Genomic DNA, 16200 nt, shown 5'->3' with positions numbered 1-16200 from the left:
GCCAATCATTCTGAATATTCAGATTGCCACTCTACTTGGGTTGAGAAACAAGTGTTCTGAATGTACATTTTTTTGTGTGAACTAAACCTTTATCCGGGAGCACAAAACTACTTCACTGAGAAGATTGTATTGTCATCCTCGTGCTCTCAGGTGACAACAGATCTAATTCTGGTCTCTGAATGTTTATGAATGTGGAACTTTGCAAAAATGCACCTAAAAAACTTAAAACATGCTTCTTGTGCTTTTAGCATTCTGTGCTTTATTAAAAAAAAAAATCTTTCATGGTGAATTCTCTTTCTGTATGTCTAGACCTCATTTGCTTTCAACTAATCAATAAAACATCACTCCTACTTTACTGCCAACATGTCTGAGGTTTTGTTTTTGAGAGATATTTTGATATGGTTCAGGAAAGATGTGACTGAAACACACATTCATGATTTTCTTTTATTAACTACAGCTGCACCATACAACACATAATCCTCACGTCAACTTACTGTAATGAAATGTAGAGCTGAGAACAACATTTGCATTTACAGCAGCTATACAAATACAACTTTTTTTTGGTTTAAAAATCAGTCACTTCTGTAAAAATCCCATTACATTCAGGAGGAGTTGCTATGCAGCTCTGAATCAGTTCTGCTGGCGTTCTATGGCACGGAAGTAATCACAACCACAGAGTCTCTTGTTACATTATGGTAGATCAATTACAAAATAACAACAGTAATTTTCAAGACACTTAAGGAGAAAACTGAGCTTTGACCCTGCGACCAAATGACTGGGCATCGGACTGAGTTCCTGAAACCTGCAGCGCTGTCAGGCCATCAGGTCCGTGTTAGCTTGTCCGGGGGCATGAATCCTGAATCTCCCAGAGTTCTGAGGGCCACCCTGCCGCTAGGGCGGATTGTGAGCCAAGTGATGCTGCCATTGTTCAAGCCCATCCGTAACCAGCCCTCTGGAGGAAACTGCAGAGCCCTGAGAGAACAAAAGATATGAGTAGCTCTGACGAGCATCTGGAGCTAGCGTATCTTTAGAGGGCACACTTGTTTTATGTGATGTGACACAGTGAGTAGTCTTTTGAGGGATTTTAAACCCTTGTTTTGACTAGCTAGGTGTACTTTAAGTCCCTTTTAACTACACACGAAAAAGCAGTCGCCTAGGTTCTATGCAGCAGCAAGAGTATTTACATTAACAGGATTTTGTAAGAGCGCAGTGACACATGTGAAGCACATATTCAATCAAAAAAATTCAATCTTATGAAAAGCAGTTGCCACATAGTTTTAAACACAATGGTTTGCAAAGCAAGAAGGCCACACTCTGGCTTCGGCCAAAGTGTGACCACCGAGTCGGCTGGCGACACAAACCTGCAGACAAAATAACGGATGACATTGGCATGACACACGATGATCTCGAAGCTGTCCTCCTTCTGCTTGGGGTCAGCACGGTGGATGTAGCGGCGGAAGGCTGCCTCAATGCGAGCGCCGTCTTCGTGGTACTGCTGGAGGACGGTAGAGAGGTTGAAAGCCACCTTTGTCACATGGAAGGGTTCTCATTGAACCCCCCAGTCAGTACAGAGTCAATACATGATACTGCTGTGCATTGTAAGGAATGTATGAAGAGTTTTCCTTCCAAAATGAGGCCAACTATTTGAAAATATTACTTCTCCTAAAGGCCCAATCAGCTGTGAATCACAGATGTCTGAAAATGGTTGTGAACAGCTGCACTGCTCTCTGTGGGAAATATTAGTGGTTACATTCACATTAATGATTCAATTATGTTTTCGGAGTAAGTCATTACTGAAGAAAATGTTTACACGAGTTGTTTACAGGATTGTTACATTAATAATATTGTTTCATGGTCTTGCAGCTGCTATGATCTGAGCTCTGCTTTTAGATGAAAGCCCTCCCAGGTAAAATTTCAGGAACACTGAGTCTTTGCAGAAACAGTACCGTGATTACTTTAGATAACCTACAGACCTCACTGTCAACAGTTTTCTCTGTAACCACTTTGTGCTGAAGGTTTAGATCAGATTATCTTGTAACCAGGATAGTGTTTATGCAAAGAAACACATTGAGGCTGTTGGCTGTTTTTCAAAGGCACGACTAAAAGTACCTGCATGGCTAGATATGATTAGGGTTAGTTTATCAGTTGGACAAAGCCAACCTTTTATGTCCTCAAGAGTAACACACAAACTACATACTCTCTATGCAGCAACAGCAATATTTAGACTTTAACACGATTACTCGTCAGCAACTTAAACGCTGGCATTTTGGAAATGAACTCTTCCTACCACCATTCCCATGGCAATGCACTGATGTATTGGCTGATTTTGCAGCTGTAAGCCTAAACAAGCACTTGACATGACGCCTGCACAGACATGTGGGGAGCAAAAAGTTACCTGAACAAGGATATTGCAAATACACACAAAACAATTGGAGCCTTGAGCCCACTCTCACCACAGCATCAGGCTTCCAGTGAGTGACCGGTGGAACTGGCTCGATGGGCGCACCCTCTCTTAGCAGATCACAACTCAACAGCTCCACTCCTGGACCCGTATGACATTTGGTGTGAGGGAGAAAATGTTAATACGCAATTGTGACGTTCAGCATCTCTGCCCCCGTTTTAAACAGAGATGTAAAGAAAGTAAGAAAAATAATACCTTAAAACTTAATTTCAGGTGGTTTTCTTTTACTGATCATTCAAATGCATCCCGTGAACTTGCACACAGAGCATTTTAAAACCCCAGTGTGACATTCATCTACTACCTGGAAGGTGTTTGCTGATGATATTTGCAGTCTCTGTAGCCCTGGCCATGCTCGAGTGGATCAGAATATCATACTTAAGTCCCAACGCTGCCAAACGCTGGCCCGTCAGCTCTGCCTGCTCACGACCTAGAAGTGGCGAAACATCAGTCATTAGAAAATGGCTCATCTGTCAGAATCTGTCAGGGGAAAATGTGGGTATAACAGCAGAGATTGTCACTTCAATAACTGCTGTCAGGGTGACAAATGCATGCTGATGTAACAGCACTAAGGCTTGATGCAAGCATCAGTATGTGCTTGTGACTCCTGGTCAACTTTCAGGTGACTTAATGGGAAATAAAGGACCTAATGGAGTGAGGATCCTCTCCTTGTCGCTGTTTCCGCTCAGGTTGTACTGGGAGTGTCTGATGAGGAGGATGTTTCGTGTTGCTTTTGGTTTGCCGTTGTCCTGCTCTGAGCTGGGGTCCTCGGTTGCAGTTTCCTTCTTCTTCCCGTTAGACAGTGCAGATGGGTCTCTCCTGAGCAGAGTTAAGACGAGGTTATCTTGAGATTAGAAGATTAGACACTTCCTCTCACATGGTTAACTTGAGGGATGGGGAAACTGGATTAACACAACTAAGCTAATGATTAGTATGATAATTGCATTCACACATTTCGTTCTGAGGGACACTTTCAGTTTCCAAAACTACATTACACAAGTGACTGGCATCTGATCTCATTCAAAACAGGAATAGCAGGATATTAAAATTCGATCCAATAAGTCACCTCACCAAGATCTACTTAACTTTAATCATAGTGGATAGCCTGTTATTAAATTGATGTTAATTTGATTATTTGAGTGGAGGTCTGACAACATTAACAGCTACGTTCAGATGATCAAACAGTGAAGAGACAGCGCGTCTGGAGACACGTACTTATCCCAGTTGAAGTCCCAGGAGTGTCCAGTCGGGGCTGGCGTGTGGCTGGCAGGTGTCCACGCTGGCTGCGCAGCTTGGAGGACGGTGAATCTCGACCACCGACCGGCCGCCTCCCCGCGCCGCTCACCGAAGTATCCGCGGGAGTCGGCAGCGGCTGCCGCTAACACCACGACGGCAGAGCCTCCGGCGAAGCCACAAATAAGTTTTAAAGTTTTCCTGTACGACATCTTGCGAGAAGGAGAAAAAAACCTACTGCTAGCTAATTAGCTGCTCTTAACTGCTCCACTCAGCTCTGCCGTTAACAAGGCGTGACGCTAGCCGCCTCACAAATGTACGTCTTAAATGCTAAACGGCGTGTGGCTGACGACTCAACCGCCACCACGGGAAACTCAGCACGCTTTTCTTTGGGTACAAATGTCGACCAGGCGGCGGCTCTTACCGGGAAACCGAAAACACTGTCGGCACAAGAGATAGCAAGCTAATCTGAGCAGTTCGCCACAAACATCACGGTGGCTCGGCGGGGCCAAAACAGCCGTCTTTCGCCTTTCGCATAAATCCCGATTTGCGCCACACGAGGGCGCTCTAATCCCTGAATTCACTGTGGTACCTACAGCGTAGACTCCGAAGTCCATTCAACATGCAGCATTTAATTGGTGCCAACTGTATGAACACATTGATTTACAAATTAAAGCCGAATAAATCAACACAGAATTTTATCAAAATCTCATCTCTTATAAGACCTTCATGCTGCCCCTGTGTTTTCACATATCATATTTTTTTTTTACCATGTCTATTTTGGTGATAGATGACTGAATGGAATGGGTGAATGAGACATTTCAACAATTTAACTTTCAGTTAAAAAATTAACATTAGAATGTATAAACCACGCCGAATTTAAAAGCTTGACGTGACCTTTTGTGAAAGCTTCCATGGCTGCTTGATGGCCGTGTGTATGCTTGTGTTCATGGAAAGCGACATTAAACTGCAGAATTGTAAATGAGGTTTGGTGCCGCGTGCACTCCGCCGAGCGATCTCTGCACATTTGGACCACAGCTACGGGCAGGGAAGCTCCCATAAAGAAAACTAAAGATCGAGAGACAGTCGTCTTAAACTTTAATTTATTATCATATGTTCAATTAATTTAATATGCAGTGAAGATTTTAAGAGTCCGTGTGTACATACATATTTTTTCATTTATCTTTTTAAAGTAGCCTTTTATATCCGCGGCATCTACCTGGCGAGAAACGCGCGCAGAGTGACTCATTCTTCCGACGAAATGCGGGAATATCGACACTACGGGTCCGATCATTTTCTCGAGAAGACGCTCGCAGGGTTTGCACAGGCTCCACCTTTTCAAGCGGTTCAGTGACCTCACCAGTGGGCTGGATTGTAAGGGTGGGATTTCCAGGCTTTCAGAGAGCGGCAGTGTATTCCTGCCTCTATCCTAGGATCTATGCGGCTTAAACGATAGCAATAGACGGACTGTGGCTGTACCTTTGATAGCAATAGAAAACAAAAAAGAGGCCTATACACACTGCACACTGGATCCCTTTTCTACATGCGGACTCCAATCGGAATAAATAATTGAGGAATGTGGAAATTACAGAATGCCCAACAGCGCTGGAAAGAGATTTAAACCCACCAAATACATCCCAGTGTCCACTGCTGCCACGCTCCTTGTGGGATCGACCACTTTATTTTTCGTTTTCACGTAAGTTTTGCATCGCTTTTTACTGCTCTCTCACTCGCTTGCGCGCCGGGGGCTTTCGTGCACTGTGTGTCCACTGATCACCCAGACGAGGCTGGATTTGCAGCTCGAAGTTTGCATGGGTGGATCGAGTCACTTAGGTAGATTAAGTGGATTTTAGAGGAGTGTATCTATCCCGAAGGGGAATACTGGAAGGTGTGTGTGTGTGGGGGGGGGGGTTGTAAGGAGCAGCCTGGTGATCTTGCCTTCATGTGCAGCATCAGACACATCGTTCAGACATTATACCTGCAACGGCAAACTTCCAGTAAAGCACGTAAGTTTAACGCGATCGCGCCGGAGACCACAGCTTTAGGCCGGAAGGTGCTCACTTTCAGTTGGAGAAATGCCGCAGGCAGTAGTTGAAACAATTAAAATGGTTGCATTGTGGCCCAGCAGGCGGCTGTGTTTGATTCATGCACACACTCAGTTCGGGGTGGCTGCAGAGTCACATAACCTAGCCAGAGGCATTATAATCCTTGAGGCTGTCAGTGTGGATGGTCCTGCAGGAGCTCCCAGCCACTATGTCTCACCTCATGTGTGCACAGTAATCTAGTATTTTCACTTGGAGGAAATGAGGATTAAAGTGCAACCTCTGACCTACCAGGGCCAACAGGTCCCCCCCAATTAAAAAAAAGCACATATGAATGTAGTTCAAGTGAATTGTATATGCCCTGACAAGCAGATGGTGGTAGTTCATCCACACCAGCTGCAATCAGGATGATTACATTGTCACGCAGCCCGTCAGCCAGCATCAGTCGTGCCAAGGACCCCCAGGTAGGACGGCTTTTGTCCCATCTGCTGAATAGTCCCATCCACTTGCTCCATCTGATGAGTGAAGAGAGATAACAGCAGAGAGAGTGATGTCTCTGGTCTGAATCATCAGTCCTACATTTGCTCTTTTGCAGTGCTAGGTGAATGGATTATCAATGGGGATCGATGCCTTGCTCGATAACGACCCCTGAGGGAGGGGGGGGGGGGCGCTTGGAAGTCATTTTGGGAACCTCTGACCTGGACTTGGGACTTTAGGGACACATCATCCAACCTTAATCCAAGGCAGAGTCTGCCAACAAAACAATGCTGAATGGGATTTGTCACCTCCAATAGTGCAAAAAGTAGCACTGTGGCTAATGGGAACACTTTGAGTGTGAAGATGATGCTACTCGATTTGCATAACAAGCAGCATTTATCATTTTCAGGATAGACTTTGAGTTAATACGTGTGCATATCTATTCGTAGCTGTGGTGGATCTCAGGTGGCGTGTACCATTAAACCATTTACTTCTTTTGTGGCACAATTCTGCGTTGGTTTCAAAAATGTGATTCAGTGTGTGTCACTCACGTGTATGAACAAGATCTGTCCCACCTGGATAAACGCAGGATGGTGCAGACAAAAGACGCTTTTAGCTACACCCTGAGTGGGTTTGCACTCTGTCTCAGGTCAGAGACTGAGACTGAAGGAGACATATGGTGTCTGTCGGTGGTGTCGGCAGGTTGGATTGTGGCTTTAAAAATCCCAGCACCCCTGGCTGTTTCAGCGGAAGGCTTTTGGTAAACAAATGGCCTGATTTACAAGTCGTGATTGGAGAACGAATGTGTCATGATTTGATGAGAGATTTCAGACTATCAGAGGCTTTTTGTTGAATGATATTAGTTCTTCTTTTGCTGGTGTTCACTTCGATTCACACATTAAGGTTCGCCCTCCAGCAGATGGTTCCAGGGTGAGGATTAAGACTTTACTCTGTTGCCCCTTCATTTCCCAGTAAAAGGTCCAGGGGATTCAGTCTCGTATAATGGAACCCCCTGGGGAGCAGTGAACTAGGCCATGCCTCTTCATTCTCAAACGCACATAGAGTCCATTATGTTGAACCCAGTGTAGTCTTGTCCTTGGCTCGAGTGCAAAGCTACACATTTATTAATGCGAGCCAGAGAACAGTGGTGTGCCTTTATCTAAAATGTATTAAGCAGAATTACATGTATCAAGTATAATGGTGGGAACGTTCATAATTTCTGTCGCCAATTGAGTTTGGCAGCCTCGCGCGGGGTTAAAACTACCGGTCCCTTATATACACTCCAACAGCAGAGTGCCAGTCGCACAAATCTGTTTTTATTCCTTGGCTGCAGTATGTTAAAGGCCTCACTGTTGCCAACAGGCCACTTGGTGTCATATGGGCAATGGATGAGGAGGCCCGGGGCCAGCGCTGGCTCACACACACACATACTGTCCATGGTGTGTCACTGTGTTTGGCTTCCTGACGCCTGACAGTTTGTGTTTCCCACAGGGATTGAATTAGAACACATTAGTACAGAATTATTTATATCTCTACAGCATGACCAAGATTCGCCACAAAAAATAAGACGATAAATTAAGCGTTTAGTCATGGTTTAGCCATCATAATGTTATCCCAGCCATATCAGGTTCTGTAATGAGATTCTATTGTACAGTAGCTTAGTCTAAATTTGTCCCAGCTCCGTATGGCTGCACTGAAGACGCTCTCCGTTACCTTTTAGTAATTCCTTAGAATGGCTTCATCGCCGGCCTTGACCGTATGCCAAGTGAGAAACCTGCTCAGCAAACCAAATGTCCAGACGGGCTGTTATCATTTGTTGCTAAACCTAATAGCCCACACTTTAGCGTACGCATGGATGGATGTGTGGAAACTTTCAATTGATCATCTGGACAAGACCTGCGTTCAGCAGTTTCTGCTGACTGGAGTTGAATTATGAGAGGGGTAGTCAGTGGTGGCAGTCGGAGCCAGCATGTCAGCAGGCTGAGGAGCAGAGCTGCACATGAGAACAGGGCCCGGCAGGAATCTAATCTTCAGCTTCCACATCTGTTTCCTCCTTTTCACTGTATATCAATTCAATAGGACCTCATTCAGATCCTACTGAATGCATTGTTTTGCAGTTGTGCTTCACTCCGAGGTCCTTGTAGAGATATGTCGAGGTATTTCCGAATTTGTTTAGGAGTGCGGAGTAGTCGAAATATGTGGACGAGGGGGACGACAACCATGATACACTGTTAAAACAAGTGCTGCTGTAGTCAACCCTCTGGTACACGTACGGCACCCTTAATGGTTCAACGTAGAACCATTTAACATGGTTGGTTAAACACAACCTCTGTTTTTACTGTGTAATATTCGGGAAACTTAGTGGATAGCATAGTATGTGTAAGTGTTACCAAAGAAATAAAGATACAGAGACCGATTAGTTGGCATAATGCGGTAATGCTGAGCGCTGTATCTTAGGCAACTGGACGTATTTCAGTTTCTTGAAGACGTTTCACCTCCCATCCAAGAGGCTTCTTCAGTTCTAACTCACTAGAGGGGAGTTGCAGGCTTTTGAACCCTGTGTGGGAGTGTCCTTCCTAGTCCTTAGCTAGCTAATGCCCATATCTTGTGTTTAAAAATGCTAACGAAACAGAGGCATGTCTACATAAAAAACAGAGTGAAGAACTTGAGTTTGTTAAAATTGGATCACCGCAGATAGGCTAAAGTTTAGGAAAACTGGTAAAAAGCTAAATTATCATCAGATGATAGCCTTCCGATATTACGTGCTCTGCTTGTATGCTGATCATGTGGACTAACCAGGATTAGCCCCCTTAGCTGCATGATTTTATTCTTCCTTCCAATGAAATTCCATTCACGTTCAACACATGGTCACATCCAGAGGTGTTCCTAATCTCACACTTGCCCCCCCCACTTGCAGGTCCCTCTGCGCCCCCCTCCCCCTTCTCTCAGCTGTTTCCACATCTTATTAATTGAAGGTCTAAAAGCATAATTGAATGTTGGTTCATTGATCCTAATCCGCATCCTGCGTGTGATTATGTATGCTGAGCTGCTGTCGTCTTTTCTGTCAAGGGGTTTCAGCAAACAAGCTTGTAAACATTAATGCCTCGCTCCTTGGTATTAGTGTCCATTAAAGCCTGCGTGCCTCCCTCCTGTGTGGCTTTGAGGCGTCACATGTTTGACTGTAGTTAAATGAATTGTTGGTTTAGGCCGCCCTGTTCACGCTCCGTGTGCAAGTCGGCCCATCCCCGGCTGCTTGTTTTAAATACTGCTCAGGTGATGCCGGTGCCGATTTGTGTTTAGTTTGTTTATTTAAATCAGCGATTGAGAATATATTTGAGATGTCGCAAGGGCAGAGAGTTTCTCAGGAGGAGGAAATTGCCAATTGACATGTTATTAATACGCCCTAGTAGCTCTTTCAGTCTCTGTGCTCATGAACAAGCATCTACCAAGCCTAGAAAACCAGAGAATCTAAGCCTCCCTGATGTGATATTCATGTACGGCATTCTGAGAAATGAGCAGGACTTTTGACACGGTGGCATAACTTTAACCTCCTAATAAGCTTTATACCAATATTCCATTTATTCCATTGAGAGTAGCAGATTTCAGCTCTTCAAGGAGACACATTATGCTCATTTTGATCTTTGTGATTTTAGTTTGGGTCACTACTAGAGTATTTTTTACATGCTTCAGTGCCCAGTCAGTTTTCTCATACTGTTCAGTCCCATTGCTGGGCTTAAAGAGTGTCAAAGTGTGACATGATGAGTTAATATAGGTGGGACTACTGACAACACGTTTCAAGGAACTCTCCCGTAAGTGGTATTTTCTGTGTGAGGGAGGAGCTGCTGTTGGCGCAGACTTTGGCCCTTTAACTTTTTAACTTTCAAGACCTTCAAGAGCATTACACACAAGGAAAGGAAAACCTTGTGTGTAATGCAAGCTCGTCACGGTCTTCAGCATGTCCTCTGTCATCACAAACTGTCACCAAATATTGCTGTTCTGTCATCACACACTGTCACAGCAGGAGGTTTCAGCCCCTCAGCTTAGGTGAATGAGGAGCCATGCTGTCCTCGTGTCACACAGACGATAAGACTTTGATAAAGCTCGACTGAAAGTAGCCGACAGACGTACAAGATCACCGGGGCCAAGATATTCCCCTGGGTTTATTGATAACAATCCATGTTGCTCAGCCTCCTCCTGGTTTGTCGAGATAACTGCTGTGTTTTCTTCACCGGGGATGAAACCAGCAGCAGGTCGGCGCGGTGTGGCTAGCTTTGTCAGATTAGATAACGATGTAATTTCCCCTGTACTTTTCATCCATCAGCGCCTCGGAGCGAGGGCCTGGAGATTGACAATTGAAGTGCAGGGTTGTGTCACTGCTGCTTTCAGGAAGTACTCAAGGAGGTGGACAACAATGAACGGAGAACAGGTCTCATTTCACTTTGAGCTAGTGCAGAAGATGAGGCCACAGGTAGAAATTGACCCTTTTTTTTAACTTTTAGTCTGTGTGGGTTCTGTTTTATGGTTAATTTCCATTCTCAGCGTGGTTTGTGGTTTACCACGAGGCACGTTTCCGACCTGCAGGGTCATCACACGTTGTAAACCAAACCCCTGCTCATGGAGCTCCACAACCTTAAAGGATAATACTAGTTTATTTCCACCAAGGCGTAGTTCCCATAAATGTGGCTATTCTGGCTCTATGGGTCTTATTGCACTCTCCACATCCGTTGTAGAGATTCAGGGAGACAAGGACAACTGAAATGAGCAATATTTCTGACTGCGTAGTGTCTGACTGTCTTTTTTTATCCACTTTGAAGTCACATAAAGTTACAAATAGTCTCTCCTTGTGTTTTGTCTCATCCCCTCCTGTCCTGATTTTATCAATGCAGAAGCAAAACTCCTTTGACATTCTGTTTCTTTGATACCGTCATCTGAGACACCTTCTATTTAAATGCATCAGAACTGTGTTTTGTCTATTTCTAATTTATATCATTGCAGCTCAGAAAGTAAACTACAGTTATTATGCATTTGTTGTTTGTAAAGACTGGTCCGGCCCTGAGATTCAGGGGCCTCAGGGCTGTTTGAGAGAAAGTGAAGGTATCCTAGCGTACTGTATGTGTATTGTAATCACAGGTCCCTTCTTGGGGTTTTCTGGCATGATATGTGTCTATAACAAGAAGAATGCTCTTTGGCCCTACTAGCTGCATGGCTCTTGGGGTGGTAGCCTTGGTTTGTCTGTTGGTCAGTCAACCATTTTCCTTCAGACTGAAATATCTCAACTATTGGATGGCTTGCCATGACATTTGGGACAGACATCTATGGTCCCTACTGCGCCACTGCGTTTAATTGCAGCCTTATAGAGCCAGCAGTCTAGACTTTCTGTAGACGCGTCTTGTTTTTAGTCTTCAGCGGTGGATGTCATTGCCAAATTTTTAAGCATCCTTAAGAGCAGCTTGAACGTCATGTAGCCAACCTCTGTGGTAGGATTCAGTAAATGAAAACCCCAGTTTCTCTGGAATACCATACATGTTTTCATCTCATTTGTAGGCAAAACAACAAAAAAAAACTATTTTCGGAATCATCGCCCAGTGAATCTGAGATGGTTGTTACACAAGCCATGGCTTTGATCTGTTGTGTCAACGTTGCACATCAGAGTGAAAATGCAAATAGAGATAATCCTGGATGGATTCCGTTGATTTTTATCTAGTGTTGAACAGTGGAGACAGCAGGAGAACTCATGGTTCTTACTCCAGCGGGAGCTCAACATGTCTGAATACCTCAAAATTTTAGCTGCTGACTGTTTGACTGCCCTGTTTCTGCTCCGATCAAATGTGACTTTCAGACAGTTTTTCAGACAGAGTGTGGATCTCACGCGACTTCTAAATAGGGTTCTTTTGGAGCAAACCATTGCAGAACAGCTAACATCCAAGATGCACTCACACACAAACCAGTCCTGTCCGCTGTGGCATGGAACTGCCACATATCTGTCAAGCCAAGGTATGTCCAGCTGTTGCATCTCCTCAGAGTTAAGCTGTTGAGTAGACGTTCTCATTGGGGGGTCAGGAGTCCAGCAAAGGTTACTTTGAAGACTCCTTGGGGGGCGGCAGAAGAAAAATAAAGTCATTAATTTTGTTTGTCTATTCGTGTTATCGCGATGATGGAAGTACTTTTGGGCTCACTTTGTGTAGACTGACCCAACCTAGGGGAAAGTCAGTGGCCAGTGTAACGAAGGCAAACTTCCACTTAAAATCATCTCCTCCCCATCAATGTTCAGGCAGGCCCGTGCTGCAGATCGCTGGCAGAGCTTTCATACAGTCCGAGCAGTCTGTCTCCATCGGTATTGATGAGTGAAAGAGGCCCAGAGAATAAAAGGCCAAGGCTTTCTAATCTCATCCCATCCCAGCCGCCCTGTCACTGCTTGACAACTAGGTTAAGATAATGCTGATGGATCCTCTTCCCTGGCTCATGACTGTGCAAATGTGAGCAGGGTGACTGCACATGCCACACAAACTAGTGCTGTTACATCGAGTTACAGGTCGAGGTGAGTTTTATTTGTTCCCTCTATGATTTTCAACTAAATCAACAAATCGTCTGCTCTACAAGCCCCTTTTTGGTGGTCGTACTCGACACGTGACAAGCTTGTGGAACTGTACTGAAGAGCAATATTTTCCCCCTTCTTGGGACATTTGTGCTAATTTCCAGGAAAAACCCATCAGCACACGACCATATGTCCGTAACGGGGTGAGATCATTGTTTGCACATTAGCATGATTTATCATATATTAATGAAAGCACAAACATGCTAATCTGCAACAGCAGGTGATACAGAATCCAAACTGTGCATCGTGTTCTGAGCGTGATTTTCAGGCACATGCTGAGCTTGAATAAGAATCAGTGTTTTCTAAAATTAGCCGGTCAGATCTTGTGGGGTTTTTTTTTTTTTTCTGCCTGGATCAGATAAATTTAATACACCTTGAAGAACAGGAAGGAAAATGTATTAGATTTGACCAAACGTGTCATCTGCATGCAGGATCAATAGAGTTAATCATTTTTCCCAGTGCAGCTCATGACTGTGTGCCTTTCTCGTGTCTATTTTAAGTCGGTTTGGTTTCTCTGAAGCAGTGACTTTCTGGAGCTCCGGTGCTTGCCAGAAAAGTAAATTGTGCCTTGTGATGCCATAGTTGAGCTAAATGGATCCATGTGGATTCAGTGCGCAGCAGTGTGTGGGCGAAAAGTGCGGGAAAGTGCAGCGAGGTGCTCTCAGAGTTTGCTGTACTCCGCCACCCTCCCACCAGCCGAATAAGCCCGGGCTGCCTGGAAAGTCTCCTCCTGGGGAACATGTGGGATTAATTTAGACCTCCAGCCTCTCCCTCCTTGGGTGTCTCCACCCTTTTTCCCCTCGTGTTGTTTTGCCAGAGAGAGACCATGACTGGTAATAAGTAGAAACAGAGCTCTATTTCTTAACACCCCCGGCTGGAGTGGCTTTCTGAGAGATCAAGGAGTCTGTGTAGCGAGGCTGAGGCTCCCAGTGTTTACAAGAGCCAAGCGGTGTCCATCTCTGGGACACAGAGAGGAAGACAGGCAGATGGACTCTGTGATTATAAGGGCAGGTCTTCCGCATCTTTGCCACTTTTTGAAGTGAGCGGTTGTACAAGTCCGCGGAGATGAGTGGGCACGGCAAACAAAGCCGCGAACCATTCATCTGTGTAGTGAACCACCGAACCACCGCAGGCCGATGGAGATATCAGCGTGTAAGACTCGAAGCCACCATGTGTCGGATTTTCATGCGGTTTTAAAAACTATTCTTAAGACAATAGTGGTGTCTTAAGAATCAGTGGGAAAATGTAAAAATGTATATGAAATCGCAGTCAGTGTGATGTGCATTGATGTCAGCCAAAATTTCTTATTGATACCAACTAATGTCACAATGCTGCCGGTCATCTTTCCCCAGAGACAAACGATAATGATTCGCCTTCTCTGTCTTCTGCCGGATTTTTTCCACCTTGATTTGCTTATTTACCTCTCATTTGTGTTCAAGCTTTTCATGCTCCGTCTGCATCAATAGAAGTTCTTTCTGTTGCCCAGAAGTTAACCTGTGCGTCGGGGGAAGGAAACGTCCTAGCCGCTGGAGGAGGCAAGTCTGGATCCGCTGACGAAACCCCTGATTCGACTAGTTTATCGCCCTCAGCCTCTGAATAGTGTTCAGCCAATTTAAGGATAGGCTCTTTCGCGCATTTATCCAAAGCCTCGCAGAAATAAACACCTCACTTCAGCCAATTCAACAAACACACTTCGCACTGTCAAGCAAAACAGGCGATGATTTGTCCATGTTGTGTTCACAACGGCAAAACAAATGTGGTTATTACAGGTTTAAGCTGCTGTGATTAACATGTGTGTGTGTGTGTGTGTAAGGGCTCGCCTGTAGCGACGAGCCCACAGAGTGTTACTAGCAAAGACTTATATTCATAAGATGTTCAAAACTGGGATTGAATGCTGATGTTGCTCTGCGCATGTTAAAGATATGGTTAATGCTCTCATCAAATCAATAAAAACTGACGTGAAATCCAGCTGTGTCATTAGAGCTGTTGTCTTATAAAATCATATAAAAAGTATTCCGAAGCAGAACACTCCAAGCTTGCTGTTGTGATCAGCATCCGTTTGATGGAGGTGACTGTCTATAAATAAAAGTGTTCACCCTCATCTTTTGAAGCCATGGATCCAGGGGCTCTAGGCAGGTTTCTCCTCTGTTAGACATTTGGCCAGTCACTTTGTAGTTCACTGCAGAGGCTACCTTATACTGGCATGTCTGTAATACCCTGTTATTTCACACCTCTCGGGACGGCAGGCGTCAGATTTATATTAATAGTTGTTAGAGCTTCACCCGCCAAATGCCACGCACTTGTAGATAGAAAACTCCTTTTTTGTTCGTAAACATGTACATATAGAAGCACCAGTCCCTACAGCGAGTACAGGAAGGTATTTTGCCGCGGCTTTCAGGGAATTGTTTCTGTTCTAGCTTTTCATTCTCAGAAGCTGTTTTCTAATGGAAGGACAGACAAACCCCGTTTTATACATTATGTAGGTCAGCATGTTGTGCATTAGCTGCTGTTTTGCATTCAACTCAAGCTTTTATCCACCCTCCATCATTCGCTCTCGTATTTGGAAGTGTAATCGAACTCTGCTGACACAAAACACATGAAAAATAAGGCATGCGTGTTGTTGTTTTTTTATGCAGGCCGGCTTGTCTCTTCCACCAACACGTTACAGTCATAATACGGAGGCAGAAAGTAAAACCCCAGTAAAGCTTCAGGTGGGCCACCGTACTCCAACCAGTTACTGTGTAATCCGTACGTCAAATGTCTGTTTAATAGAATGGCATTGTGCTTGACAGAGAGGATATTTTGAAATTGGGTTAAATTCACAATGGACAAATGTATTCGGCCTGCAGGTCTTTACCGTTCTCTGTGGATTCCAGGTCCAGTTCCACACCTAATATAAAGTGTCTGAGTGTGTCATGGAGAGAAAATCTCCCAGTTTGAATCTTGAAGCTTCTGACAGGTGTGTGAGGTTCCAGGTCAGCCAGATTTAATGCTTGAAGCGACTCGTCCCTTGGATTGTTTTATGTAGCTATTGCAAGACAGTAAAAGACACCCACTTATCACTCTGTGCTATTTTAGCACACAGTTTGACAGGCAATACGAAAAAATATGTAGTGAATTAATGCTCCTGGTGGTGTGGAAGGAAGTTGTTGGCCACATCTGCGACAGAGGCTGTACTCTGCCGGAGAGAGGCCAGCCGGTGCTGTGGATTTCCTCCGCTGCACTGTTTTCTTTGGCTCAGCGGTGTGTGAAATTCTGCAGAAAAGCCCTCAGTTTTTGACTGTTATCCACATCCAGCTGATTAAGTCACAGCGCTGACTGAAAAACAGGGACAGGAAGTCTGACTTTGGATTTCTAAGCAGAGAATTCTTCACTTCTCACTTGTACTTCTTCGG

At 44.7% G+C, this 16200-nt stretch overlaps 2 protein-coding genes across 5 annotated transcripts in view; one reads left to right on the top strand and one right to left on the bottom strand.

Annotated features, from left to right (window-relative positions):
- Positions 1 to 430: 430 nt before the first annotated feature.
- Positions 431 to 4168, bottom strand: pgam5 (PGAM family member 5, serine/threonine protein phosphatase, mitochondrial). Of its 4 annotated transcripts, none has more exons than XM_037098844.1 (6): positions 3674 to 4168; positions 3105 to 3277; positions 2763 to 2888; positions 2454 to 2548; positions 1362 to 1495; positions 431 to 972 (listed from the first exon to the last, which is right to left on the bottom strand). In XM_037098844.1, exons 1-6 carry the CDS (start codon positions 3901 to 3903, stop codon positions 822 to 824), a joined length of 909 nt encoding a protein of 302 aa, XP_036954739.1. In that variant the 5' UTR covers positions 3904 to 4168; the 3' UTR covers positions 431 to 821. The 4 variants fall into 4 exon arrangements, with proteins under 4 accessions (XP_036954739.1, XP_036954740.1, XP_036954742.1 ...); XM_037098845.1 differs by having other exon boundaries at positions 1362 to 1492; XM_037098847.1 differs by having other exon boundaries at positions 2454 to 2542.
- A 191-nt stretch (positions 4169 to 4359) lies between these two features.
- The window catches only part of zdhhc8b (zinc finger DHHC-type palmitoyltransferase 8b), a 66505-nt gene continuing 54664 nt past the window's right edge, over positions 4360 to 16200 (top strand). The window contains exon 1 of the mRNA XM_037098843.1: positions 4360 to 5387. Coding sequence (XP_036954738.1) covers positions 5284 to 5387 — 104 coding nt within the window. The 5' untranslated portion in view covers positions 4360 to 5283. The remainder of the gene's footprint in view (positions 5388 to 16200) is intronic.

The sequence above is a fragment of the Acanthopagrus latus genome, chromosome 5 (genome assembly GCF_904848185.1).
Source record: "Acanthopagrus latus isolate v.2019 chromosome 5, fAcaLat1.1, whole genome shotgun sequence".
NCBI classification, from domain to species: Eukaryota; Metazoa; Chordata; class Actinopteri; order Spariformes; family Sparidae; genus Acanthopagrus; species Acanthopagrus latus.
Note: the sequence above shows the minus strand (reverse complement) of the source record. Positions and strands in the feature narration are given on the sequence as shown.

Bases quoted from the DNA above. Each gene is read 5' to 3' on its own strand.
- pgam5 (XM_037098844.1), bottom strand. From the start codon at position 3,903: ATGTCGTACAGGAAAACTTTAAAACTTATTTGTGGCTTCGCCGGAGGC. The intron at 1,496-2,453 runs GTGAGAGTGGGC...ACCGTCCTCCAG, and splicing joins ACTGGAAGCCTGATGCTGTG to CAGTACCACGAAGACGGCGC. The intron at 973-1,361 runs GTTTGTGTCGCC...TTGTTCTCTCAG, and splicing joins ATCCGTTATTTTGTCTGCAG to GGCTCTGCAGTTTCCTCCAG.